Source organism: Trichosurus vulpecula, chromosome 5, assembly GCF_011100635.1.
Source record: "Trichosurus vulpecula isolate mTriVul1 chromosome 5, mTriVul1.pri, whole genome shotgun sequence".
In the NCBI taxonomy this organism is placed as follows: Eukaryota; Metazoa; Chordata; class Mammalia; order Diprotodontia; family Phalangeridae; genus Trichosurus; species Trichosurus vulpecula.
The window spans coordinates 104,275,721-104,303,243 of NC_050577.1; the positions used below are offsets into that span (position 1 = coordinate 104,275,721).

Here is a 27,523-nt window from a genome sequence, read left to right on the forward strand (position 1 = left end):
GAATGAAAAAATGGAACGCAATGTGAAATATCTCATTGGAAAAACCACTGACCTAGAAAATAGATCCAGAAGAGATAATTTTAAAATTATTGGACTACCTGAAATCCATGATAAAAACAGGGCCTAGATATCATCTTTCAAGAAATTATCAAGGAGATCTGCCCTGATATTATAGAGCCACAAGGCAAAATAGAAATTGAAAGAATCCACAGATCACCTCCTCAAATAGATCTCTAAAAGAAATCTCCTAGGAATATTGTCGCCAAATTCCAGAGCTCCCACGTCAAGGAGAAAATACTGCAAGCAGCCAGAAAGAAACAATTTGAGTATTGTGGAAACATAATCCGAATAATCCAAGATCTGGCATCTTCTACATTAAGAGATCGAAGAGCTTGGAATACGATATTCTGGAGGTCAGTGGAGCTAGGATTAAAACCAAGAATCACCTACCCAACAAAACTGAGTATCATGCTCCAAGGCAAAATATGGATTTTCAATAAAATAGAGGACTTTCAAGCTTTCTCAGTGAAAAGACCAGAGCTGAATAGAAAATTGGACTTTCAAACACAAGAATCAAGAGAAGCATGAAAAGGTAATCAAGAAAAAGAACAAGAAAAAGAAATTGCAAGGGACTTACTAAAGTTGAACTGTTTTGTTTACATTCCTACATGGAAAGATGATGTGTAAGATTCATGAGACCTCAGTATTAAGGTAGCTGAAGGGAATATGCATATATATATATTTATGTTTATGTATATATATATATGTATAAGTGAATGTGTATGTACGTATATATGTATGTGTGTGTGTGTGTATATATATATATATATATATATATATACATATATATATGGAGAGAGAGAGAGAGAGAGAGAGAGGGCACAGGGTGAGTTGAAGATGAAGGGAAGATATCTAAAAGAAATAAAATCAAATTAAGGGATGAGAGAGGAATATATCGAGAGAGGGAGATAGGGAGAGATAGAATGGGATGGATTTTCTAGCATAAAGGTGGCAAGAGGAAGCAGTTCTGTGGGAGGAGGGGAGAGGGCAGGTGAGGGGGGAATGAGTGAACCTTGCTCTCATCAGATTTGGCCTGAGGAGGGAATACCATACATACTCAATTGAGTATCTTACCCCACAGGAAAGAAGAGGGAAGAAGATAAAAAAAGGGGGGGATGATGGAGCGGAGGACAGATGGGGGTGGAGGTAATCAAAAACAAACACTTTTAAAAGGGGATAGGGTCAAGGGAGAAAATTCAATAAAGGGGGATGGGTTGGGAAGGAGCAAAATATAGTTAGTCTTTCACAACATGAGTATTGTGGAAGGGTTATACATAATGATACACATGTGGCCTATGTCAAATTGTTTGACTTCTTAGGGAGGGTGGGTAGGAAGTGAAGAAGGGAGAGAATTTGGAACTCAAAGTTTTAAAAACAGATGTTTAAAAACAAAAAAAAAAGTTTTTGCATGGAACTAGAAAATAAGATACACAGACAACGGGGCGTAGAAATTTATCTTGCCCTACAAGAAAGGAAGGGAAAAGGGGATGGGAAGGGAGTGGGATGACAGAAGGGAGGGCTGACTGGGCAAAAGGGCAACCAGAATATACACCATCTTGGAGTGGGGGGGAGGGTAGAAATGGGGAGAAAATTCGTAATTCAAACTCTTGTGAAAATCAATGCTGAAAACTGAATATATTAAATAAATAAATTAACAAAAAAAGAACAGATGGACTCTGAATGCAGATCAAAGAATATTTTTTCACTTTATTCTATTTCATGGTCTTTTTTCCTTTTGATCTGTTTCTCCTTCCAGAACTGTGATGAATATAGAAATATGTTTTACATGATAGCACACGTATGAAATATATCTGGCTGTTGACCATTTTTGGAAGATGGGAAAGGAGGGAGGGATTGAGAAAAGTTTGGAACTCAAAATCTTGTAAAAATGAATGCTAAAATTTTCTTGATATGCAGCAGGGGAAAAATAAAATTTCATTTAAAAAAGAAAAGTAATAAAAGTCATTGTTAACAACTGAGAAAAAAATAAACATTGGATGACCTTTGCTCATATCTAGTCTTGGGATACCTTTCCTATTCAGTATTTTTTTATTTAAAAAAATACACAATAAGAAAAAAAGAAACATATTATAAGCTTAATAGGTGGAAATGCTTGTAATGTACAGCCATCTGTATCATGGTATTAACTACTGACAAAGGTAACGTTGAAAGAAATACAAAGCTCTCAAAAACAAAATTATGGAAGCACAAAAATATAGTTCTGATGAGTAAGAAAAGGGAAGGCTGACCGAAGAGATTAATAGATATAAAATGAATTCATTATCCACTTTACATTTTAAAAGAACGTGTCTATACATGGAAAAGGCAAGTATAGGCCGCTGAAGATAAAGAGATTTGGAGGAGGGTCAGAGCAGTTGTCAGACTAAAGAACAAAGCACAGCCTACCTAACAGACTTCTAGTTCCTAAGGTCAGAGTTGGGAGAAAGGAACTTGGGAACTTTACTACAGAAAAGAGAAAACTGTTTGTATCTCTCCTTTCTCTGAACCCCTATAATTTCTGTATGTTTCTCATGGCGCATCTCATACTTTTCTCTGTGGTGCTCATTTGTGTAATTGTTTCAGCCCTTTTACGATATTGTAGAAAGGCAGTGATGCAGAAGGTATGGAGAAGTGTCCTTGGAACCAGGAAGATCACCATTGAAATCTTTTTCCTGATACATATGGGTTATGTGACCTGGGGCAAGTAACTTCATTTCTTAGTTTTCATGGCAATTCTAAGACTGTGAAATTACAGAGAAGGGGCTTCTCTGGAGGGTAGAGGGGGTCATCTCACTGTGGAGCTCCCTACTGCAGTGAAATCCCTGGGCCAGGCTCTAGCTTTAGCCCTACTCCAGTGAAACCTCCTTCACAGAAGAGCCCAGTTGATTCATGTCCATATGTATTCTATAGCACACAGCATAGCACCTTGTCCATAATAATCACCTGAATATGTTTGGTGAATGAATATTAGTTTAAGGCCTAATTTTATATCTTTTATTCTCTCCAGACAGCCTCCCCTTTTCTTAGTCATCAGAATTATATTTTGATGGAGGCCCATAGGTAGGGTGACATTTCCTAGACAAAAGAGTTTAAGATATATGAGTAATAGGTACACAAGTGTTGGTGTGTTTAACCTATGTTGGATTAAATCAAAAGATCAAAGAACAGATAGATGGGATGAGTACAATAGTCAAAGAAAAGGAAACTACTCAATCACTATTTTGTTGATGTTTTCTTTGTAAAGGAGAATGATCTTCATGCTGAATTAGGGACTTAAGAGAATAGCTTCCAACCCTTGAATTCAATAATTGTGTGCTTGTATGCCTGATTTCGGTGGTGATCCCTGTAAAATAATAGAGTTATAAGGCTATAACCATATTTTCATTTAAAGTTTTAGAGTTTCAAAGTACTTTTACCAATGTTATTTCATCTGAAGTTTCAAAATCTCATATAGCCAGAAGGGCCAATGTTATTATAACTTCTTTTTCTAGATCGGGAAATTAATGCTCAGTAAGGCTTTGAAACTTGCCCAAACAAACAGGATGCAGCAAATTTAGGATTGTAACCCAAGACTCCAGATTTCAGTGGAGGTTTGAGGGAGGACATTGAAAGTGGGCAGTAATGCATGATGGGAATACCAACAGGTGACATTTGAAAGAAAGGTTACTGGAGATAATGCTAGAGGAACCCCCCAAAATGGATCAGAACATCATGATCCTGTTGATATCACATGCTCCACCAAGAGAAAGAAGATAACATGTAAATTTTTTAACATGGTCCTTAATCCCAGCAATTCAGTTTGCCCTGCTGAAGTAGTCCCTGTCATGACTAAGGGGTGAATGATGAATAGTACTCTGTTCCAGAATGAGTGGAAACTAGACAGTGGAGTTTCAAGATAACAGATAATTGCTTAGAGAGCAATGTTGTAAATTGTAAATGCGTTCTAAGCTGATTGAGTTCTTGTTCATCTGTTTCAGGTATTTCTGACTCTTTGTGACCACATTGGTTATTTTTTTTTGGGGGGGGTGCACAGATATTGGAGTGGTTTGCCATTTCCTTCTCCAACTCATTTTACAAATGAGGAACTAAGGGAAACAGGGTTAAGTGACTTGCCCAGAGTCACACAGCTAATAAAGGTCTTAGACTGGATTTTAACTCATGAAGATGAGGATGAGGGATGCTGAGAAAAGATGAGGAATATTCTTGATTCCAAGCCCAGTGTTCTATTCACTGCACCACCTAGCTGCCCATAACTATAACTAAGCTGAATTATCACTAATAGATGAATTATATCCTAGGTGCTATTAATCACAGATGAAAAGTATGAATTAATTTAACTTTAATTAAGTATCCAAAGGAGGCAGCTAGGTGGCTCAGTGGATAGACCTCTGATCCTGGAGTCAGGAAGACCTGAGTTCAAATCCTCAATCAAACATGAGCTGTGTGGCCCTGGGAAAGTCATTTAACCTCTGTTTTCCTTAATTTATAGGAGAAAGAAATGTCAAACCACTCCTATGTCTTTGCCAGAAAGCCTGATACCAGGCCACAAAGAGTCACATATAATTGACTGAATGACTAAAAGGATCCAAAATCCAGATTTATCTACAATGATAGGGATAAATAGACTATTTAAAAGCTTCTCTAGCTTAATGATTCTGCACTACCTTGTAAAAAGCTGCAGAGGTACTAGGCCAAGGACATCTTCCACAAAAAAAATAAATGAAAGAGAATTGGTCAGACACATCACCAGCAATGAGTCTACCACAATTGTGGTTTTGTGTTTTGGGGAGGAAGCTAGTCAATAGGACAAAAAGAAAGATATTTGTACTTTTTATCCCTTTGGCATTTGGACTTTTGGTGTCAGACAGGGTAACTGGAGATAATACGAAGAGGCATGGAAACTGTTGCAAGAACTAGAGAAATATAAACAAAATTCTGGCAGTTGCCATTGTTACCATGTGTCTAAAGGAGGCACTAAGTGTGAGGTAAAAGGTGGTATTGGGGAAGTTAGCCCAGCTGAGACACCTTGTCACCTTGAAGCAGAGAATTCCGGGTATTATGAATTCTGTTCGGCTGGTGAGGGCAGGAAAACAGCTTTCTTGTTCTTGGTTCATGATTTTGAAACATGTAGTTCATGCTCATTGCATCCATTCTTTTATAGAAACAGTGGGCATTTGAGGTATGAATTGTTCCCCATCCTCACCAAGAAATCTAGGACGGAAATGGGCAAATGGCAAGGAAAAGGAGATGGATAAAGGCAGCTTTAGCCAAACAAGTGTGTTTGTTCCAGCTTCCTTTTTACTTTGTTCCATGAATAAACTATGGTAAATCTCTGAGTCTATGAATGCACTGGGAAATGATATGAGAAAACGTAATCCATTACAGGGTCCAGGCACATTGTAGCTAACTGTAAGTAGCAGATTTCATATTTTAATATTTTGAACAGGGTTCCATGTCATCTCCTGGGTTAAAACAGGACCTTGGCAAGGAGAGATAAGTTAAAGATGTTTTTTTTTTTGATATTGTGGCCCCAGGGGATCGGCAACCCAGGTTTTCTGTTATTCTTGTGGATTAAAGAGTTAACAAAGCCTGGGCTGGTAGTTCAAGTAGACTGGCATTTCTTTTGTAAGTCAGATGTTGCACTCAGCTAACCAAACTCCCTTGCTGCATAATTAATACAGTGACATACTGTATTCACTTAGGCTTAAAGAAAATAGCACTCAAACCACATACCTGAAGTGTCTTAAGTAGAGAACCATGCCATCCTTCTAGAAGTCATTCTAGTTCAAAGAACTGTGTTCCTCTGATTTATTTCTTCTTGTGTGTGGGGTTCCTTCATAGGAAGCATGTTGTGCAGTTATGAAATGTGAAGGTCAGGGTTATTTCTGACTATGCTTGCTATGTCCTCAAAGTATGAATGCTTTGAAGAGAGTCATGGACTTCCAGAATATTACAAAATTGGTTTCTTGGATAGTACTCTGTATACCAGGGCAGCTACGTGGCATAGTGAATAGAGTGCCAGGCATAGCATCAGAAGACTCTCCTTTCTGAGTGTAAATCTGGCCTCAGACACTTATTTGCCCTTGGCACATTCCTGTGTTTCACTCATCTCTGACTCTTCATGACCCAGTTTGGGGTTTTCTTGGCAAAGATCCTGGAGTGGTTTGCCATTTCATTCTCCAGCTCGTTTTACAGATGAGGAAATTGGGGCTTGCCCAGGGTCACACAGCTAGTACATGTATGAGGCCAGATTTGAACACAAGAAGATCAGTCTCCCTGATTCCAGCCCTGATACTCTATCTCCTGTGCCACCTAGATGCCCACAAAAGAGAGAAAACTAACTTTTTCTAAACTGATAAGTGTTCAAGTATAAATCTAAACATATAGGAGAGAGGTAAATCAGAGGTAAGACTAGAATACCAGAGAAAGGTAAAATAAAAGAATTGGAAAATGTCTCTACAGCTTTGTAACTTGACATTTAAATGCTTCTGGATGTCATTTGGACTAACTTTACTCTTTTCCCAAATTCCTTCATAAAGTTTCTACTTTGCAACAATGTGACACTCAATGGGAAGTAGGAAGTGATAGGAAAGTACCCTGGAGGTAGGCTAGTGTTAGTGGGATAGTCAAGAAGAAATAAAGTTTTTGGAAAAAGTTCTTCGAAGTTTTTCTGTATTCTTTGTTCTCAGTATCCATTTATTTCCATCATGGGCTTCCTGACTTCAGGAAGGGGAGGAAAGGTAGGGGCATATTATAGAGAACAGGAAGAAGACAGAAGCTGACCTAAAGTCAGGCGGGTTGATCAAATGCTAGGATATGGGACAGGGCAGAGCTACTCACCACCAAAGCTCAGGGTGTTGCCCCAACCAGAGATGAGACACTCAATGCCTGCAGTTGCACAGGATGTGGGCAGAGAGATGGCAGCCACACGACTGTTGATGACAGCTGGGGTTTTCAGCTTGGTCAGCATGATGTCATTATTTGCAGTCTTCCTGCTGTAGTCTGGGTGATGAATGATCTTTTCTGCATGGATGAACTGTTCATTTTCCTCAAGGACCTCTATGTTATGTCCTCCAAGTCTCACCTGAAAGCGGCTGATGAGCATAATTATTTTCAGTGCTAGATGTGGCCACAACACGATGCTGGGTAGACATTCTACCTAAGATTCTATACAGCTTGGATCATTTAAATTTAATGTAAATCATGTATGCTGTGGAATTTTGTGTGTGTGTGTGTGTGTCTAGTAGCACTGACTACAATCCTCCTCTATGGGGAAATGCAAGGGATGAGTGTGGATGTTATAAAACCTGCCCACTTCTTGACTTAGTGATAGGGTGGCAAAAATGAATGAAACATTCCTCCACATTTGAGAACTGCGCCTTCTTCCCAACTCTCTGGGGGTTTGCATACTGTTCTAATGTTAATGAGATTTGAAGATCTTCCCTACCCATTAATAAGCCTCAGGTGGAGCCCATTAAGGGAAGCTTGATAAGGGGGGTGGGGCTTGTTTATAGGAAGGCTCACACCTTTTGCTAATTTCTAAGTAGGCACTGGGTCAGGAGGGTAGTGATGCCCTCTGGCTCTGAGAAGTATATATATATTCTGAGGTTAGCATTTTGCTTTAAGGCTCACTCATTGGAAGAGTGTTCATGTGATTTGGCCAGACAAGACTCTGGGTAGCTCTTAAGGAGCTCTCTGGTTTTGAAAACTCAGATGTTGGTGCTTCTCTCTCTCTCTCTGGTAACTATGTATATGTTGCTTTGGTCTAATGGTTGGATATATCTGTTGATTTGTGCTAATTTCTCAGATAGTTAGAGGCCCTGTCTGTTTGTCTTTACTGTTTGAATTCACTGTGCTTGTAATTTCTGCTAGTAAATTCTGTTTGTATTTTTTCTGCAGTTCAGGTACTGACTTTTCCCCTGAACTAAATGAATGATATATATGTTTAATTAAAGTAAGATTGCTGACCCATTTAAAGTTGCTTTCCTTTAGAAAAGTGGATCAAAGAACTTGTGCTAGCAGCTCTCCTATGTGCTGGTGTTACTGGTCTTATACTTCCACAGTAGCTGCAAGTAGCATTGATACTACAACTGTGTAACACTCATTTTGAGCCTTGTAATATCAAGCTCAATCTAGGAATTATCCTCATTCCACAGCACCTTTAACCTTGTTCCTTCTTATCCCAGTCTTTAGTATCTAATTTCTGTTGCATGAGTCTGACTTCTCTGAATTTCTGCTCTTCAACACAAATTGCACCCATTGTCCTCCATGAAGCCTCCAAAAGGAACCACAGCTAGTTGGCTGTGGAACCCACCCTGGGGGCAGCACCAGTCTTATCATTTACGTTTTGTAGCAATGAGCAGCTGACACCACCCACTGGTCATTGATGAGGGTGCCACTATAGAAATGTCCATAATTCAGGGACACCTGGTAGGGGAGGCTATTTGCCTCACAGGTGTAGCCCCCGACGATCTTATTATCATCATCATCAGAAAGCAACTTGGGGAGAAAATTTGGAGAAGAGAATTTAGCAGTATGTGAAGTCTAAGCCCTACGGGTTATTTCTAGAATTTATTTTGTACAAAGTACTTTCAAAGTTTGAAGATCATTGCTATTATGACCATGATTAGCATAGTCGATAGCTCTATCTACTTGTCTATGTGTCTATGTTTCTAATTCTCTCTGTGTGTCTCCATCTCTTTTTCCATTTCTCTCTGTGTTTCTTTCAATATGTCTCAATATTTCTTTGTCTCTCTGTTGCTTTCTCTCTGGATCTCTTTGTCTCTGTCAGACTCTCTGTCTCCCCGTCTCCCCGTCTCCCCGTCTCCCCGTCTCCCCGTCTCCCCGTCTGTGTGTGTGTGTGTGTCTGTGTGTGTGTGTGTGTGTCTGTGTGTGTGTGTGTGTGTCTCTGTGTGTGTGTGTGTGTCTCTGTGTGTGTGTGTGTCTCTGTGTGTGTGTGTGTCTCTGTGTGTGTGTGTGTGTCTCTGTGTGTGTGTGTCTCTCTGTGTCTCTCTCTGTCTCTGTGTCTCTGTCTCTATGTCTCTGTCTCTGTCTCTGTGTCTCTGTGTGTGTGTGTGTGTCTCTCTCTCTGTGTCTCTGTGTCTGTCTGTCTCCCCTCGCTTTCTTTCTCTCGCCTGATTTCTTCAAGACTTAAACAATGGGCAATCTGAAAGGAGCCTTAGGTTCACATATAAGCTTATCATATATAAGCTTATAAGAATGATAAGGAATAAATGCTACTTCACTTATCCATGTTCTTTTAAGGACTCTTTTAAGACCCATCTACATGACAGGGTCCTCTTTCCTCCTGGAGATTCTTCTGCCCTTCATTGTTGTTTCTGTCCTTCATGTCATATTAGCCTCTTGTAGCTTCTCCCCAAGCTGTATCCTTCATTGGACTCTACCTTATTTTACACAGGCTCTCCTCCATTCTGCCTCCCTAGGGGAGAAACAGGGAGGGCTTATTTTCACAAGCAATAGAATCAATCATTAATTTTGCACTTACTCTTATTGGATCTGAGGAATCTAAAGATAAAAATAAAATATTTTGTTCCCTTAATAAGCTTGCATTTCACTTTGAATGTGATCCTGTGCCTTCCCTTCTCCTTCCTCTTCCTATTCAGACTAGGCTCCTCATTCACTGGTTCTCTCTGGTCTTGGACCCCACTGTTTTTCAACCCATTGATTTTTCCACTTGCTCTTGTTTCCTTCCTTCCTTGTTTATCCCTCCCCCCAAAGTTTTATTTGCACACATTTCCAACTCTATCACTGCATGGAAAGGTTTGGTTAATAGAAGACCCTATAGTTGTGCATACTGGGGAGCAGCAGAGGTGAATGAAGTTGTGAAGGACTTGGAAAGGGTAGCTAGAAGAGTTTGGCAGGTGAACAGGGAAACTAGACAGATATGGGCGTGGGGTCCAGTGGGGAAGAACAGTGACTGAAGAAGAAGATGGAAGCATAGATTGAGAGAATGGCCTGAATGTTCTACAGGCCAGAGGCGGTAAGGAATATAAGGTGATTGGGATGGCTGAAAAGCTGCTCCAACAGAAGCCAGGAACAGAAGAGGGTTCATGTTGGCATGGTTTGGTTGACTTTTCAGTGGAGGCCCTCTGTTTTTTATATTCTTGTGGGGCAGTAGAAAGTATTTGTAAAGCAGAAGGTCGCCTCTTTCCTCTCCCCACTCACCCCACACACCTGCCACTTTTCCCTCTCCTACCATGTTATATCAGTTCTCCTAAGTTTAGCCTTTTCATAGATAAATAGCTTTTAAAGGATAAAGAACTTTCCATGGGTATTCCAAACAATTGAGGCCTGTAAACATTAACTCAGATGGAGAGAATGAGAATTTCTATATAAGGGAATCAAGGGTTTTCCTGGTGGTCTACACTCATCCAGATTAAGCTTGCAGTTGTATGGGCATTTGGAGGAAGGAGGAAGAGAAGGATGAGGAAGAGAAGGAGGAGCAGGAAGAGAGAACGTCAATGAGGCCAGAAGAAAACAGGGAAAAGGCCTGAGAAAGGACAGAAAAATGAGATGACCAGGCCAGCGGCCATTTTGTCTCTCTGATCTTTTTTCCTTGAAAAGCACTGCAATTTGGTTTACTTCCCCCTGTATTTTCCCTAGCTACATCACATGTTCTTTAATCATTCCTTGTAGTTGACTCCTAAGTTGTTGTTTTTCAATCATTTCAGTCAGATAAGTTGTCATTCATTTGCTTCAGTCATGTCTGACTCTTTGTGATCCCCTTTGAGGTTTTCTCAGCAAAGATAATGGAGCAGTTTGCTATTTCCTTTTCCAGATCATTTTACAGATGAGGAAACCGAGGCAAACAGGGCTGTGAAAAGCAGAAGCAGGGGGGCAAGTTGCTGCTGGCCGTGGTCACTTACAGGTGGCTGGAGGTCTTGGTTTTGGTTCTAGGCCAGAGGCACCACCCCATAGGACTAGAGGTGATTAGCTAAACTAAGCCACTACAAATTTTAAAAAGTGCAAAGGCAAAGGAGAAAGAATTAAACCATAGAGAGTTACTGTGGGAATAGAGAAGACTGGGGTTCATCTTCAGAGGAGGCTACTAAAGCAAAAAAAACCTTTTTCAGCCCCCAAAGAGTAATGTCAAATGGTCACCTGCCCAAAAGGATTCATAGAAGAATTTTATAAAGACTTTAAAAATCAAATGAGAGACGTTAAGGAAAAATAAAAACAAATAAGAACAATCCAAGAAAAACAAGATTATGAAAAGAAAGTCAACCAATTAGAAAAGGAGATCCAGAATCCTAAGGAAGAAAATGACTCTTTGAAAATCTGAATTGGGCAAGGGGAAGGTAGAAAAGTTATGAGATCAAGAAATAATAATACACAATATAAAGAATGGACAAATGGAAGAAATATGAAACATCTCATAAGAAAAATAACTAATCTGGAGGACAGATTGTATTGATAATTAAGGTGGGACTTTTTTTTCCCACTGTTTTCTCTTTTAGAATGCTAAAGTAATCAAGTGCCTTTGATTAAGTCTTACTAGGTGCAAAGCCCCAGGCCCACACATTTTGCTGATTAGGTGTGAAGGCTTTGGGCTATAAGAAGGGTATATAAACTCAGAAGTTAGCATTTTGTTTGGGACTCTCACTGACTGGAAATCTTGGTATGGAGACTCTGGGTAGCTATTGTGAAGAGCCCCCCAGCTTTGAAGAAAACCCAGATGTTCATGTCTCCCTTTTTGGTAACTATGTATGTGATATCTTGAACAGACAAAGCCTGTCTGTGGAATTATGGTATTTGATCTGTTGATGTTTTCTGTTTGTAATTTATATTTGTATTTGTTTTGAAGTTCAGGGTGCTGGCTTCCCCCCCCCAACTAAATGAATTATATATGTATGTTTGACTAAAGTGAGATTGTTAGCCCCCTAAAGTTGCTTTTCTTAGAAAAGCAGGTCAAAGAACCTGTGCTGGCAGCTCTTGTTGCTGGTCTTGTTGGGTCTTACACCCCTACAGCAGCTGCTAGCAACATTGTTGTTACACAGATCAAGAAGAGAAAACATAAGAATAATTGGACTATATGGAAACTATGATAAAAAAATCATGGTACAATAATATAAGAAATAAAGAAAATTGTTGTGAAACATTAGAACAAGAGGGGGAAGTAGAAAGGAAAAAAAATCCAGTGATTATCACCTAAAAGAGATCCTATGAGAAAAACCCACAGAAATAGTATAGTCAAACTCCAAAACCCAGAGCTCAAGGATAAAATATTACAAGCAACAAAAAAAAGCCAATTTAAATATGGCAGTGCCACATAAGACCTAGTGGTGGTGACTCTAGGTCTCAGAACAATATATATCAAAGAGTAAAAATCCTGAGGTTCTGGGCCAAAAATAGCATACCCAGAAAAGCTAAGCATAATACTGAGTGGGGGGTGGGGCGGGAAGAACATTAAATGAATTGTCTAACTTTCAGGAATTTGTTAAAAAAAAATAAACCTTAACTTAATATAAGATTTGACATACAAGTGCCAAGAGAAATATAAGTTACATACCTAAGACTAATTACAAAGGACTCAAAAAGAACAGAACCTAAGGACCTAATGTTATTATACTTTTTTCTAGGTCAGGAAATTAATGCTCAGTAAGGCTTTGACTTGCCCACACAGACAGGATGTGTCAAATGTAGGATTGTAACCCCATACTCTGGATTGCAGTAGAGGCTTGGGGAGGACATGGGAGGTGCACAGTAATGCACAATGGGAATACCGGCAGGTGACATTTGAGAGGAAGGTTATTGGAGATAATACTAGAGGAAGCCAAAGTAATGGGTCAGAACATCATGACCTTGTCGATATCATCAGCTCCACCAGGAAAAAGAAGATAACGAGTTAATTTTCTATGAGATACTTAATCCCAGCAATTCAGTTTGCCCTAGTACCTGCTGAAGTAGTCCCTGTCATGACTAAGGGGTGAATGATAAAACAGTACTCTGTCTGTTCCAGAAAGTGTGAAAACTAGATAGTGGAGTAACAAGACAATAATAGGAAAATGGCTCCTTATGCGTCAATGTTGTAAATGAGTTCTAAGCTGATTTAGTCATCGTCCAATTGTTTCAGTTGTGTCTGACTCTTTGTGACCCTATTTGCATTTTGGTGTGTTTTTTTTTTTGGAAATGATACTAGAGTGGCTCACAATTTCCTTCTCCAACTCATTTTACAAATGAGGAGCTAATGCAAACAGGGTTAAATGACTCACCCAGGGTCATGGAGCTAGTAAGTGTCTTAGACTGGATTTTGACTCATAAAGATGAGGGGTCTTCTTGATTCCAAGCCCAGTGTTCTATTCACTGTACCACCTAGCTGCCAGTAACTATAACTAAGCTGAATTATCATTAACAGATGAATTATATCCTTGGTACTATTCATCACAGATGAAAAGTATGAATTACTTTAATTAAATATCCAAAAGAGGCAGCTGGGTGGCTCAGTAGATAGAGCTCTGAACCTGGAGTCAGGAAGACCTGAGTTCAAATCCTGACTCAAATATGACCTGTGTGGTCCTGGGCAAGTCATATAGCCTCTGTTTGCCTTAATTTATAGGAGAAAGAAATGTCAAACCACTCCGGTGTCTTTGCCAAGAAAGCCTCATGCCAGCTCACAAGTAGTCAGATACAATTGACTTAATGACTAAAAGAATCCAAAATCTAGATTTATCTACAATGATAAGGGTAGATAGACTATGTGAAAGCTTCTATGCCTGAATGATTCTGCACTACTTTTTTAAAAAGCTATGTTCAGGGGGGGCGGAGCCAAGATGGCCGCATGAAGGCAGCGTCTTACCGGAGCTCTCTCACAAGGTCTGTCAGATTCCCATAAAAAAGTGAATTTGAGCAGATTTGAGAGAGTCAGAAACCGCGAGCAGTGTGCGTGGGGCAAATTTCCGAGCTGGGAGAGTTTGAAAGACCAGAGGAACGAACCTGCAGGCTCGGAGAGTGCTCGGTGCGGAGCTGCTCCAGACCAAGGCGGAAGCGGCCGGCCGGGAAATCCACGTGGGAGACGGGCTGGGAGAAAGCTGGGCGCCCGAAACCGGCAGAGATCCCCAGGCCTCTCAACACAGGACGGCAGTCTCTGGGAGCGACGAGAGGCAGCGCAACGCCACCAGCTGCGAAAACACCCAGTCCTGACGCTTGCAAAACCCAGGAATTCAGCTTCTTGAACTTCCGGAAGACTCAATGACCAGGTAAACGGCTCTAATCCCTCCCCACCTCATCCAGAGAATTCCTCGGGTAAAAAAAAAGAGAACTGAAACAGAGGAGAGGTAGTGGGGCTTCACAGGACAAATACTAGAAGCTCATTAGTCCCAGAGGGGAAGAGTCGGCAGGGGGCCAAGCCAGGAGCCCAGACGTAACCTTGCTCCCCCAGGGGAAGCACCAGTCATCAGCTCAAACAACAAACAGCTGAGACCATTGCTGAAAAGCAAGTGCTGGAGAGCACCCATAGGGAGTGAGACGCCAGGGAGCCAGACCCCTCCACCACACCTCAGGAAACTGAAGGTTATAATTCTAGACTCACAACCCCCAGAATAAGAAAGCTGGGACAGAAAGCCCTGAGACTCACAGATAGAAATTCGTTGTAAAGCCAGCAAAAGGCAAACCAACATGAAGAAGAACACAAAAAAACCGAGGACAATAGATTCTTTTTATGGAGACAGGCAGGATCAAAATATCGACATAGAAGAAGATAGCAATGACACGGTAGATACATCAGATACCTCAAAAGCTAATATGAACTGGTCTCCATCCCAAAAAGCACTGCTGGAAGAGCTAAAGGAGGATTTTAAAAACCAAATTAGGGAGCTAAAAGAAAATATGGAAAAAATGGAAAAAAGGGAGAAAAAATCCACTGACGAAATCAAGTCCCTAAAGAATAAGATTGGCGAAATGGCTATGGAGATTCAGAATCTAGAGAGAGAAAAGGACACCCTGAGAGGTGAAATCAACCAATTGAAAATGGAGGCTCAAAAGCAAAATGTAAACACTAACTCATTTAAAATTAGACTTGAGCAAGTAGAAGCTAATGAATCTATGAGGCATCAAGAAGTAATAAAACAAAACGTAAAGAATGAAAAAATAGAAAAAAATGTGAAATATCTGATTGGCAAAACAACTGACCTGGAAAATAGATCCAGGAGAGACAATTTGAGAGTTATTGGTCTACCGGAAATCCACGATGAAAAAAGGAGCCTTGACAGTATCTTCGAAGAAATTATCAAAGACAACTGCCCAGAGGTCCTAGAACCAGAGGGCAAAATAGTCATTGAAAGAATTCACCGATCACCCCCTGAAAGAGATCCCAAACTGAAAACACCAAGAAATATTATAGCCAAATTTCAGAGCTATAAACTCAAGGAGAAAATACTGCAAGCAGCCAAAAAGAAGCAATTCAAATATCGTGGAACTACAGTCAGGATCACGCAGGATCTCTCAGCTTCCACATTAAAAGACAGGAGAAATTGGAATATGATATTCCGAAGGGCAAAGGAGCTGGGACTACAACCAAGGATCAACTACCCAGCAAAACTAAGCATAATTTTCCAGGCAAGGCGATGGACATTCAATGAAATAAGGGAATTCCAGACCTTCCTGATGAAAAGGCCAGAACTCAATGGAAAATTTGATCTCCAAATACAAACCTCAAGAGAGACATAAAAAGGTAACCAGGGGGAAAAACCCCACAAACTTCATTAACCAATAAGCTTAGGTTGTTTACATCTTTATGTGGGATTATATCATCTTATGTATGTTTTTTATGTATATATATATATATATATATATATATATATATATATATGTACATATACATATATAAGTCATTCTTGTGAATGGTACAACTATTGTGACAAATGAAAGGGATATACACAGGTTGTGAATGCCTGTATAAATTAACTGATGTAAAGATATAAAATATAAATAAGAGATATAAAGGGAGGGCTATGAGGGAAGTGGTAAGGAGGTTGTAGAAAAGGGTAAATTACACCAAAGGAAGTGGCAAAAAAACATATTATAGTAGAGGGAAAGAAGGGAGGGAGAAGAGCAGTATTTGAGCTTTACTGTCATCTGATCTAGTTCAAGAAGGGAATAACATACTCTGATAAGTTTAGAAATCTAACTTGTCCTACGGGAAGTGGGAGGGAAAGGGGGGAAAAAGGGAGGGGGGAGGGCAGAAGGAAGAGGAGAAGTAGCAAGTGGGTAACGGTAAGATAAGGGAGGGGAATAAAGAGGGAGGGTTAACTGAGGAAAGCGGCGGTCAAAAGCAAAACTTTGTTGGGGAGAAGAAGGGGAAAGGGAGAAATAAAAGCATAAACAGGGGGAATTAGGATGGAGAAAAAGACACAGATAGAAATCATAACCCTGAACGTGCAGGGGATGAACATTCTCACAAAACAGAAGCAGATAGCAGAATGGATTAAAAACCATAATCCCACAATATGCTGTTTACAAGAAACGCATCTGAAACAGGGGGATACACATAGGGTTAAGGTAAAAGGCTGGAGTAAAATATATTGTGCCTCAGCTAAAGTAAAAAAAGCAGGTGTAGCAATCTTAATCTCAGACAAAGCAAAAGTAAAGATAGATCTAATTAAAAGAGATAAGGAAGGACATTATATCCTGCTAAAAGGCACCATAAACAATGAAGCAATATCATTGCTTAACATATATGCACCAAGTGGTAAGGCATACAAATTCTTAGAGGAGAGGTTAAGGGAGTTACAGGAAGAAATAGACAGCAAAACTATAATATTGGGAGACCTCAACTTCCCCCTTTCTGAACTTGATAAATCTAACCTCAAAATAAATAAGAAAAAAGTTAAGGAGGTAAACAGAATTTTAGAAAAGGCACATATGATAGACCTCTGGAGAAAACTGAATGGGGATAAAAAGGAATATACTTTCTTCTCAAAAGTACATGGCACATACTCAAAAATTGACCATGTACTAGAGCATAAAAACCTCACAATCCAGTGCAGAAAAGCAGAAGTAGTCAATGCATCCTTTTCAGATCATGATGCAATAAGAATCATTTTTAATAAAGTACCATGGAAAAATAAGCTAAAAACTAATTGGAAACTAAATAATTTAATTCTAAAGAGTGAGTGGGCCAAAGATCAAATCAGAGAAACAATTAATAATTTCATTCAAGAGAATGACAATAATGAAACAACATACCAAAACTTATGGGATGCAGCAAAAGCAGTTCTTAGGGGAAGTTTTATATCTCTAAATGCCTACATGAATAAAATAGGGAAAGAAGAGATCAATGATCTGGGCATACAGCTGAAAAAGCTAGAAAAAGAGCAAATTGAAAACCCCCAATTAAATACCAAATTAGAAATACTGAAAATCAAAGGAGAGATTAATAAAATTGAAACCAAGAAAACTATTGAATTAATAAATAAAACAAAGAGCTGGTTTTATGAAAAAACCAATAAAATTGACAAACCTTTGGCCAATTTGATTAAAAAAAAGAAAGAAGAAAATCAAATTACCAGTATCAAAAATGAAAAGGGTGAGGTCACCTCTAATGAAGAGGAAATCAAAACAATAATTAGGAATTATTTTGCCCAACTGTATGCCCATAAATTTGACAACCTTAGAGATATGGATGAATATCTACAAAAACATAAACTGCCCAGACTAACAGAGAAGGAAGTGAAATTTCTTAATGACCCCATATCAGAAAAGAAATTGAGCAGGCCATCAACGAACTCCCTAGGAAAAAATCTCCAGGGCCAGATGGTTTTACATGTGAATTCTATCAAACATTTAAAGAACAACTAATTCCAATACTTTGTAGACTATTTGGGAAAATAGGTGAAGAAGGAGTCCTACCAAATTCTTTTTATGACACAAATATGGTACTAATACCCAAACCAGGTAGAGTTAAAACAGAGAAAGAAAATTATAGACCAATTTCTCTAATGAATATTGATGCAAAAATTTTAAATAAAATATTAGCAAAAAGATTGTAGCAACTCATTACGAGAATAATACACCATGACCAGGTAGGATTTATTCCAGGCATGCAAGGCTGGTTCAATATTAGGAAAACTATTAGCATAATTGACCATATGAACAACAAAACTAGCAGAAACCATATGATCATCTCAATAGATGCAGAAAAAGCCTTTGACAAAGTACAACACCCATTCCTATTAAAAACACTAGAAAGCATAGGAATAAGGGGAACCTTCCTCAAAATTATAAATAGCATCTACCTAAAACCATCAACAAGCATTATTTGTAATGGGGATAAACTAGATGCATTCCCAATAAGATCAGGGGTGAAACAAGGATGTCCATTATCACCCCTATTATTCAATTTGGTTCTAGAAACGTTAGCTGTAGCAATAAGAGAAGAAAAAGAAATTGAAGGAATTAGAATAGGAAAAGAAGAAACTAAATTATCACTTTTTGCAGATGATATGATGATTTATCTAGAGAATCCTAGAGAATCAAGTAAAAAACTACTTGAAATAATAAACAACTTTAGCAAAGTTGCAGGATATAAAATAAACCCACATAAATCCTCAGCATTCCTATACATTACTGACAAAGCCCAACAGCAAGAGACAGAAAGAGAAATTCCATTCAAAGTTACTGAAGGCACTATAAAATATTTGGGAGTCTATTTGCCAAGACAAACCCAGGGCCTATATGAACATAACTATGAAACACTTTTCACGCGAATAAAATCAGATCTAAATAAATGGAGAAATATCAGTTGCTCATGGTTAGGCCGAGCTAATATAATAAAAATGACAATTCTACCTAAATTAATCTATCTATTCAGTGCCATACCAATCAAACTACCAAAAAATTTTTTACTGAGCTGGACAAAATAATAACAAAATTCATTTGGAAAAACAAGAGGTCTAGAGTATCTAGGATATTAATGAAAAGACATGCTAGAGATGGTGGTTTAGCCACACCAGATATTAAACTGTACTACACAGCAGCAGTCATCAAAACTGCCTGGTACTGGTTAAGAAACAGGGGTGTGGATCAGTGGAATAGGATAGGTACACAAGTAGGTGAAATCAACAAGTTTAGCAATCTACTCTTTGATAAACCCAAAGAAGCCAGTTTCTGGGCTAATAATTCACTATTTCACAAAAACTGTTGGGAAAATTGGAAAATGGTAGGGCAAAAACTGGGCATAGACCAATATCTTACACCATATACCAAAATAAAGTCAAAATGGGTTCATGATTTAGGAGTAAAAGTTGATACTCTAAGTAATTTGGGAAAGCAAGGAATAGTTTACTTATCAGATTTGTGGAAAAGTAAAGAATTCATGACCCAACAAGAGATAGAGAGCATCACAAAATGCAAAATGGATAATTTTGATTATGTCAAATTGAAATGTTTTTGTACAAAAAAAGCCAATGCAACAAGAATTAGGAGGGAAGCAGAAAATTGGGAGAAAATCTTTGCAACTAGTATCTCTGATAAAGGCCTCATCTCTAAAATATACAGGGAGCTAAGCCAAATATATAGGAATACAAGCCATTCCCCAATTGAGAAATGGTCAAAGGATATGAACAGGCAGTTTTCAGAGGAAGAAATTAAAGCTATCTACAGGCATATGGAAAAATGCTCTGGATTGCTGCTGATTAGAGAAATGCAAATCAAAACAACTCTTAGATACCACATCTCTCCTTCACATTCTTTGCCCCTCTCTTTCTAAATTGCCTTCCTAGAAATTTACTTACGGAACTTACTTACACAGGCCTTCAAGCCCCTATCTTTATTCATCACCACCAGGATAAAAATACCCCAGCCACTATTCCTATTCTCAGAGGTGATAATTGTCTTTTTGGAGTCCCACAGCCTGGGAATCACAGCACCTGGAAAGGGGACGGAGAGATGATGAGATCCCTGAAAGATCTTTCTTTCTCTCTCTTTTTCCTCATGAATTCCTTCTACTCTTTAAAGCCTAATTTAACTATCACCTCCTACACGAAACTACCCCTGATCCACACTGGTGGTAGCAATATAATATTAGCTAACACTTATATAGTGTTTAAGATTTATAAACTATTTTACATGTTGCCCTTCCAACAACACTGTGAGGTGGGTGCTATTATGATTCCACTTTGGAAATGAGAAAACTAAAGGGCTGAGAGAGGTCAATGTCTGCTCAGCATCACATAGCTTTAGACGTTAGAGTACCTTATTCAGCAACTCTCTAAAGTACTATATAATATTTTACATTTTAGTTGCCTTCATTTGTTTTTTATCTCCATACTATACTGTAGCCTCTACAATGGATTATATCTTAGTTAAGATTTCTATCCCCCAGCCTAGAGTCTAGTAGTAGTCACTAAGTGATTCTTGAATGAATAAATTGAAAGATGATCGGAAAGGCAGAAGATGTAGGGGATGAATCAGAGAGGCTCAAAAGCAGCAATATGGGAAATAGTTTCAAATAGAAACGGTATGTAGATAGCTTACTTCCATAGGCTTCCTTTGGGGATGTCTCCCAGTTTGCATATACCACTAACTCCTTGGTAGTTGGAGATAAAGAAGAATGATGTTAAAATTAACCCCCTGTACTTCTGACTGGGGCAAAATGCATCTGTTATGTTTGGTTTTTGTCCCAGAGAGAGCCACTCTCTTGCCCAGATATAAGGAGTAACATGAATTAACATCTGGAGCAGTGATTATGCCCTCAGGCTGTGCTGCCTTGCTCCATATCAGGTTAAAAGCATTCCCCTGTTCTTAGAAGAACAATGAATAAAAACTGAAGCACAGACAGAGCACTTTATGGAGCATAATTTTATCGGCATCATGTCCCAACACAGAATACCAAAGGGACAGAAACAGGGGTCCGGTGCCTCTAGCTGTTGGCAGCAATAGTTGTCTCAATCCAGTCCACATAGTTGCAGAATTTGATGTAGACACCAGCATTATTCTTCAGAGCACAGCCATAGCCCCAGGAGACAACACCCTGGAGCACTCCATTACAAACCTTGGGGCCACCTGAGTCACCCTGGGGATGGAGAACATGGTCGAGTGAGGAGAGGGAAAAGAAGAGACAGCAGCCCGCACCTCAGTCTGAATCTTAGGGTCATAGACTCATCCTTGGAAGAGATCCCAGAGGTCATCCAGCCTAGTCCCTGCCTCTATGGTCATCTAATCTTTCTGCAACATCACCTTCCATTTATCATTTCTGTCCCTCCAGATCTTCATGACTATTCCTATTCAGTCCACCTTCAATTCATCTGGAGGTACTTGAGAAGGTAATGGTAAGGAAATCATCTCTCTTTTCTTTCTTTTCAGAGACCTTGGTGTTTCTCCAAACTCTGATCCCCAATAGGCTTAATGAAAATGCTGTTTTCTTCCACTTATGGAAAGGCAGGGCCTTACCTGGCAGGAATCCTTGCCACCCTCCAGGAAGCCAGCGCAGACCATGTGTTCTGTGATTTCACCAGGATAGGAGGATGTGCACTGGGCGAAAGACAGAATGGGAGCATTCAAACAGTGCAGAAGGTCTGGGTAGTCAGCTGTGAAGAAAATGGATTTGGGGGAGGATCAGAGTGTAGAGGGGGAGAAGAAACCCAGGGATGCAGGGATCCCAAACCAAAGCTCCCAGGAAGGGGCCGCCTGGAATGAATTTGCAGACACAAGCATTCTTTAGGTCAAGGAGGCAAAGATTTATTATACTTTTCCAGCCACAAGAGTTCTTAGGGAACCTGCAACCATAAAGAGGTGCAGGGGGAATCTTTATAGGAGCTAATAGGGGATTAAGGGGTGGAATATGTCAGTTAGGTGTTTGGGGGGTGGGATTAGGGAGTGGTTTAGGGCGTGTTCAAGGAGAGGTTAGTTCTTAAAGGAACATGCACATTTAGTATCTACTGCATAGGCATATTACCCAGAGTTTTCTAGGAAATAGCCCACAGGGGCATTACTGGGGGTGTGGTTTCTACTGTGAAATGTCACTGAGTTCACTATCGGTCGGGGCTAAAGGGGAATAGTTTCTCATCTAGTGTAGTTAGACAAAATATTATGTCTGGGATACATGTTAGAAAGGTCAGTGAATAGTAAATATGGTTATGAATCAGTGTAAAAACCGTTATCAGCATCTGGAAATCAATCTATAATTGCACATAGCTGCTTACAAAGGAAGAAGCAGAGATAAGTTGGGGCAGGCTGCCCTTTAGCTAGAGACAGTCTGAGAGAGAATATGTTTTGAGAACTGTATGTGTTTATGTGAACTGGATGTTTTGGAATTGGGGTTCAGGCACAGGTACCCAAGTAGAGGCTGTTAGAATTTAGGGTGCAAGCACAAGCACTTCATCAAGAGCAGCTGTCAGACTAAAGAAGGAAGCACAGCTACCTAACAGAGTGCTAATTTCCAGGATCAGAGGTGGGAGAAATGGGCTTGGGAACTTTAGTACAGGAAAGAGAAAACAGTTCCTCTAAACTCCTATATATTTCTCGTGGAACATATCATACTTCTCTCTAGGGTGGTAATTTGTGTAGAATGTAGAAAGACAATGGTACAGAAGGGATAGAGAAGTAGCTTTGGAACCAGGAAGATCTCCATTTAAATCTTGTTTCTGACACATACAGGCTATGTGACGTGGGGCAAGTAACTTCATTTCTTAGTTTTGCTGGCAATTCTCTCTAAGACTGTTAAATTACAGAGAAGGGGCTGCTCTGGAAGGTAGAGGGGGATCATCTCACTGTGGAGCTCCCTACTGCAGTGCAATCCCTGGGCCAGGCTCTAGCTTTAGCCCTAGTCCAGTATAACCTCCTTCAGGGAAGAACCCAGTTTACTCACGTCCATATGTTTTCCATAGCACACAACACAGCTCCTTGTACATAATAGACAACTGAATATGTTTGATGAATGAATATTAGTATGAGGCATAATTATGAGCTATGAGAAGATGTTCCTGTCCTTACTCTCACTGGAAATAGCATGTCAATTATTATTGTATGTTTAAAGAATTTGCAATTTCAACAGATTTAATATGTGCCTCTAGAAATAGAAAATGGACTTCCAGAAACTAAAAATGGATTTCTAGGACAGTACCCTGTATACTAGGGCAGCTAGGTGGCATAGTTGGTAGAGTGCCAGGCCTTGAGTCAGAAGACTCTACTTTCTGTGTTCAAATCTGGCCTCAGACACCTATTTGACCCTGGACACATTTGGGCATTTCAATCATCTCTGACTCGTCATAACCCCATTTGCAGTTTTTTTGGCAAAGATATTGGAGTGGTTTGCCATTGTTTTCTCCTGCTCATTTTACAGATGAAGAAACTACGGCAAATTGCCCAGGGTCACACAGCTAGTAAGCGTCTGAAGCCAGTTTTGAACTCAGGAATTTGAGTCTTCTTACTGCAGGCCTGGCACTCTATCCACTGTGCCACCCAATTGCCCCCAAAATAGAGAGAACTAGATCTGTAGAAACCGACAGGTATTAGAGTATAGATCCAAACATAGAGAAGGGAGGTGAATCAGCGGTGAGACTCGAGTGCCAGAGTAGGTCAAACAAAACTTAGAGAATGGCTCTGTATCTTTGTAACTTGACTATTATATGTTTCTGGAAGTCACTCTGACTAATTTTGCTGTTTCCTCAAATTCCTTCATAAAGTTTCTACTTTCCAACAATGTGACATTTAACGGGAAGTGGGGATTGATAGGAAAGTACCCTGGAGATAAGACTAGTGTTAGTGGGAAAATTAAAAGAAATGAAGATGTTGGAAAAGAGCCTTTAGAGTTTTTCTATATTGGTTGTTCTCAGCATTCAAGAAGTATTTATTTCTATCTTCGGCTTCCTGAGATCAGGAAGGGGGAGGAAAGGTAAGGGAATACTATAGAGAACAGGGAAAAGGGAGAAGCTGAGCTAAGGTCAGTGGCGGGGTTGGAGGGGGGAAATCTAATGCAAAGATATAGGACAGGGCAAAGCTCCTCACCACCAAAACTCAGGGTGTTGCCCCAACCAGAGATGAGACACTCAGTGCCTGCAGTTGCACAGGACATGGGCAGAGAGATGGTAGCCACATGACTGTTGATGACAGCTGGGGTTTTTGGCTTGATCAGCATGATGTCATTATTTGCAGTCTTCCTGCTGTAGTCTGGGTGACAAATGATTTTTTCTGCATCGAAGAATTGTTCATTTCCTTCAAGGACTTCTATGTTATGCTCTCGCAGTCTCACCTGAAGGCGGCTGATGAAGACAATTATTTCCAGTGCTGGATGTGACCACAAAGAGTACTCTCTCCTAAGAACTGGGTAGACATTCTGCATAGGATTCTGTACATCTTGGATCACTTTAAATGTAATATAAAGAATGTATCTTGTAGAATTCTGTGTGTGCGCGTGTGTGCGCGCATTTCTGTATGTTCAGTAGCACTGCCTACAATCCTGCTCTATGTGGAAATGCAAGAGATGAGTGTGGATATTTCAAAAAACTGCTCACTTTTTGCCCTGGAGATAGGGTCACATTGAGGAATGAAACATTACTCCTAGACATTTGAAAGCTGTGCCTTCTTACCAATTCTCTGGGGTTTTGCTTACTATGTTATCACTCATTTTAAGCCTGTAACACCAAGCTTAATCTAGGAATTATCTTGTTTCCCCTCCACCATTAACCTTGCTCCTTTTTATCCCAGTCTGCATTATGGATGATGAGTGTAACTTCTCTGAATTTCTGCTCTTCAACCCAAATTGTACCCATTTTCTTCCATGATGCCTCCAAGAGGTACCATGGCTAGTTGGCTATGGAACCCACCATGGGAGCACCACCAGTCTCATCACTTATGATTCATAGCAATGAGCAGCTGACACTACCCACTGGTCATTGATGAGGGTGCCACCACAGATATGTCCACCATAATTCAGGGACACCTGGTAGGGGAGGCTGTTAGCTTTTTTATAGATATGTAACTTTTAAATGACAAAGGAATTTCCATGGGCATTCCAAATAATTGATGCCTGTGAGAATTACCTGAGATGGAGAGAATAGGAGTTCCTCTACAAGGGATATAAGGGTTTTTCTGGTGGTCTACAATCTTTTTTTCTTTTCTTTTTTTTCTAAATCTTAAATTTATTTATTTATTTTTATAAGATTCAGTTCCACAAGCTTTTAAATTTTCTCCCCTCCCCTGCCTTCCCCAAGAAGGCATGTAATCTAATATAGGTTCTATATACGCATTCATATTAAGCATATTTTCACGTTAGTCCTATTGTAAAGGAGAATTATAACCAATGTAATGAACCACAAGAAAGAAGATACAAAACAAAAAAGAGAGAGAGTAAATAGTAAGCTTCAATCTGCATTCGGAGTCCCTAATTCTTTCTCTGGATGTGGATAGCATTTTCCATCGTGAGCCTTTTGGAGTTATCTTAGAATCTTGCATTGCTGAGAAGAGCCAAGTCTATCAAAATTAGTCATCACACAATGTGGCTGTAACTGTGTACAATGTTCTACTGGTTCTGCTCCCCTCACTCAGAATCAGTTCATATAAGTCTTTCCAGGCTTTTCTGAAGTCTGCCTGCTCATCATTTCCTATAGCACAATACTATTCCATTACATTCATATACCGCAATTTGTTCAGCCATTCACCAGTTGATGGGTATCCCCTAAATTTCCGGTTGTTGGCCATCACAAAGAGAGCTGCTATAAATATTTTTGTGCAAGTGGGTCCTTTCACCATTTTTACAATCTCTTTGGGATACAGCCCTGGAAGTGGTATTGCTGGGTCAAAGGGTGTGCACATTTTTATAGCCCTTTGGGCATAGTTCCAAATTGCTCTCTGGAATTGTTGGATAAGATATCCATTTTCAAGTATTTTCAAGGATAGTCATATAGAAGAAACATTAGGTTTATTCTTTTTGCCTAGGCAGAACTGGGAGCCATAGGTAAAAATTGCAAAGAGGCAGATTCTAACTCTTTATAAAGAAAAACTTGCTAATAACTAGAACTATTCAAAATTAGGATGGGCTGGCTCAGGATTTTGTTCAAACAAGTGGATGCTAGATGGTCCTATGGCTACTCATACTTTGCCAGACCACTATGCTGGAATGGTCTCACCCTCTATCTCCTCAATCCTATTCACATGCTATTGAATTGTGTTAAAGAAAGTCATACAAAATCAAGCCAAATGGATCCTCTACAAATTTTTTTATGTTATGTCCCTCAACTAGGGACAAGGCATTCTTTTTTTTTAAATCATTATTTATTTATTTAGTATTTTTAATTTTCAGCACTAATTTTCACAAGAGTTTGAATTACAAATTTTCTCCCCATTTCTACCCTCCTCCACTCCAAGATGGCATATATTCTGATTGCCCCATTTGCCAGTCAGCCCTCCCTTCTGTCACCCCACTACCCCCCATCCCCTTTTCCCTTACTTTCTTGTAGGGCAAGATAGATTTTTATGCCCCATTGCCTGTATATCTTATTTCCTAGTTGCTTGTAAAAAACTTTTTTTTGAACATCTTCTTTTAAAACTTTGAGTTCCAAATTCTTTCCCCTCTTCCCTCCCCACCCAACCTCCTTAACAAGGCAAGCAATTCAACATAGGCCACAGGTGTACAATTATGCAAAACCCTTCCACAATATTCATGTTGTGAAAGATTAACTATATTTTCCTCCTTCCTATCCTATCCCACTTTATCCAGTTTTCTCTCTTGACCCTGTCCCTTTCCAAAAGTGTTTGCTTTTGATTACCTCCTCCTCATATATGCCACCCCTCGTATTGTCCCTCCTTTTTTATTTCTTTCCTCCTTCTTTCCTGTGGGGTAAGATACCCAATTGAGAGTGTATGTTATGCAATGACAGCAAGATTCACTCATTCCCCCTCACCTGCCCACTCTTCCCTCCCAACGGAACTGCTTTTTCTTGTCACTTTCATGCGAGATAATTTACCCCATTCTATCTCTCCCTTTCTCTCTCTCTCAATACATTCCTCTCTCATCCCTTAATTTGGTTTTATTTTTTTACATATCATCCCTTCATATTCAATTCACCCTGTGCCCTCTGTCTATATATATATATATATATATATATATATATATATATATATATATATATATATATATATGTATATTCCCTTCAGCTACCCTAATACTGAGGTCTCATGAATTATACACATCATCTTTCTATGTAGGAATGTAAACAAAACAGTTCAACTTTAGTAAGTCCCTTGCAATTTCTTTTCCTTGTTTACCTTTTCATGCTTCTCTTGATTCTTGTGTTTGAAAGTCAAACTTTCTATTCAGCTCTGGTCTTTTCACTGAGAAAACTTGAAAGTCCTCTATTTTATTGAAAATCCATATTTTGCTTTGGAGCATGATACTCAATTTTGCTGGGTAGGTGATTCTTGGTTTTAATTCTAGCTCCATTGACCTCCGGAATATCATACTCCAAGCCCTTCAGTCCCTTAATGTAGAAGCTGCTAGATCTTGTATTAT

General features: G+C 39.5%; 1 gene segment (V, D, J or C); it reads right to left on the reverse strand.

The window, feature by feature from the left end:
- LOC118850482 overlaps nt 1-27,523 on the reverse strand; it is a 220,720-nt gene that overhangs the window by 120,096 nt on the left and 73,101 nt on the right. The window contains 1 exon segment of the C gene segment in view: nt 24,469-24,475. Coding sequence covers nt 24,469-24,475 — 7 coding nt within the window.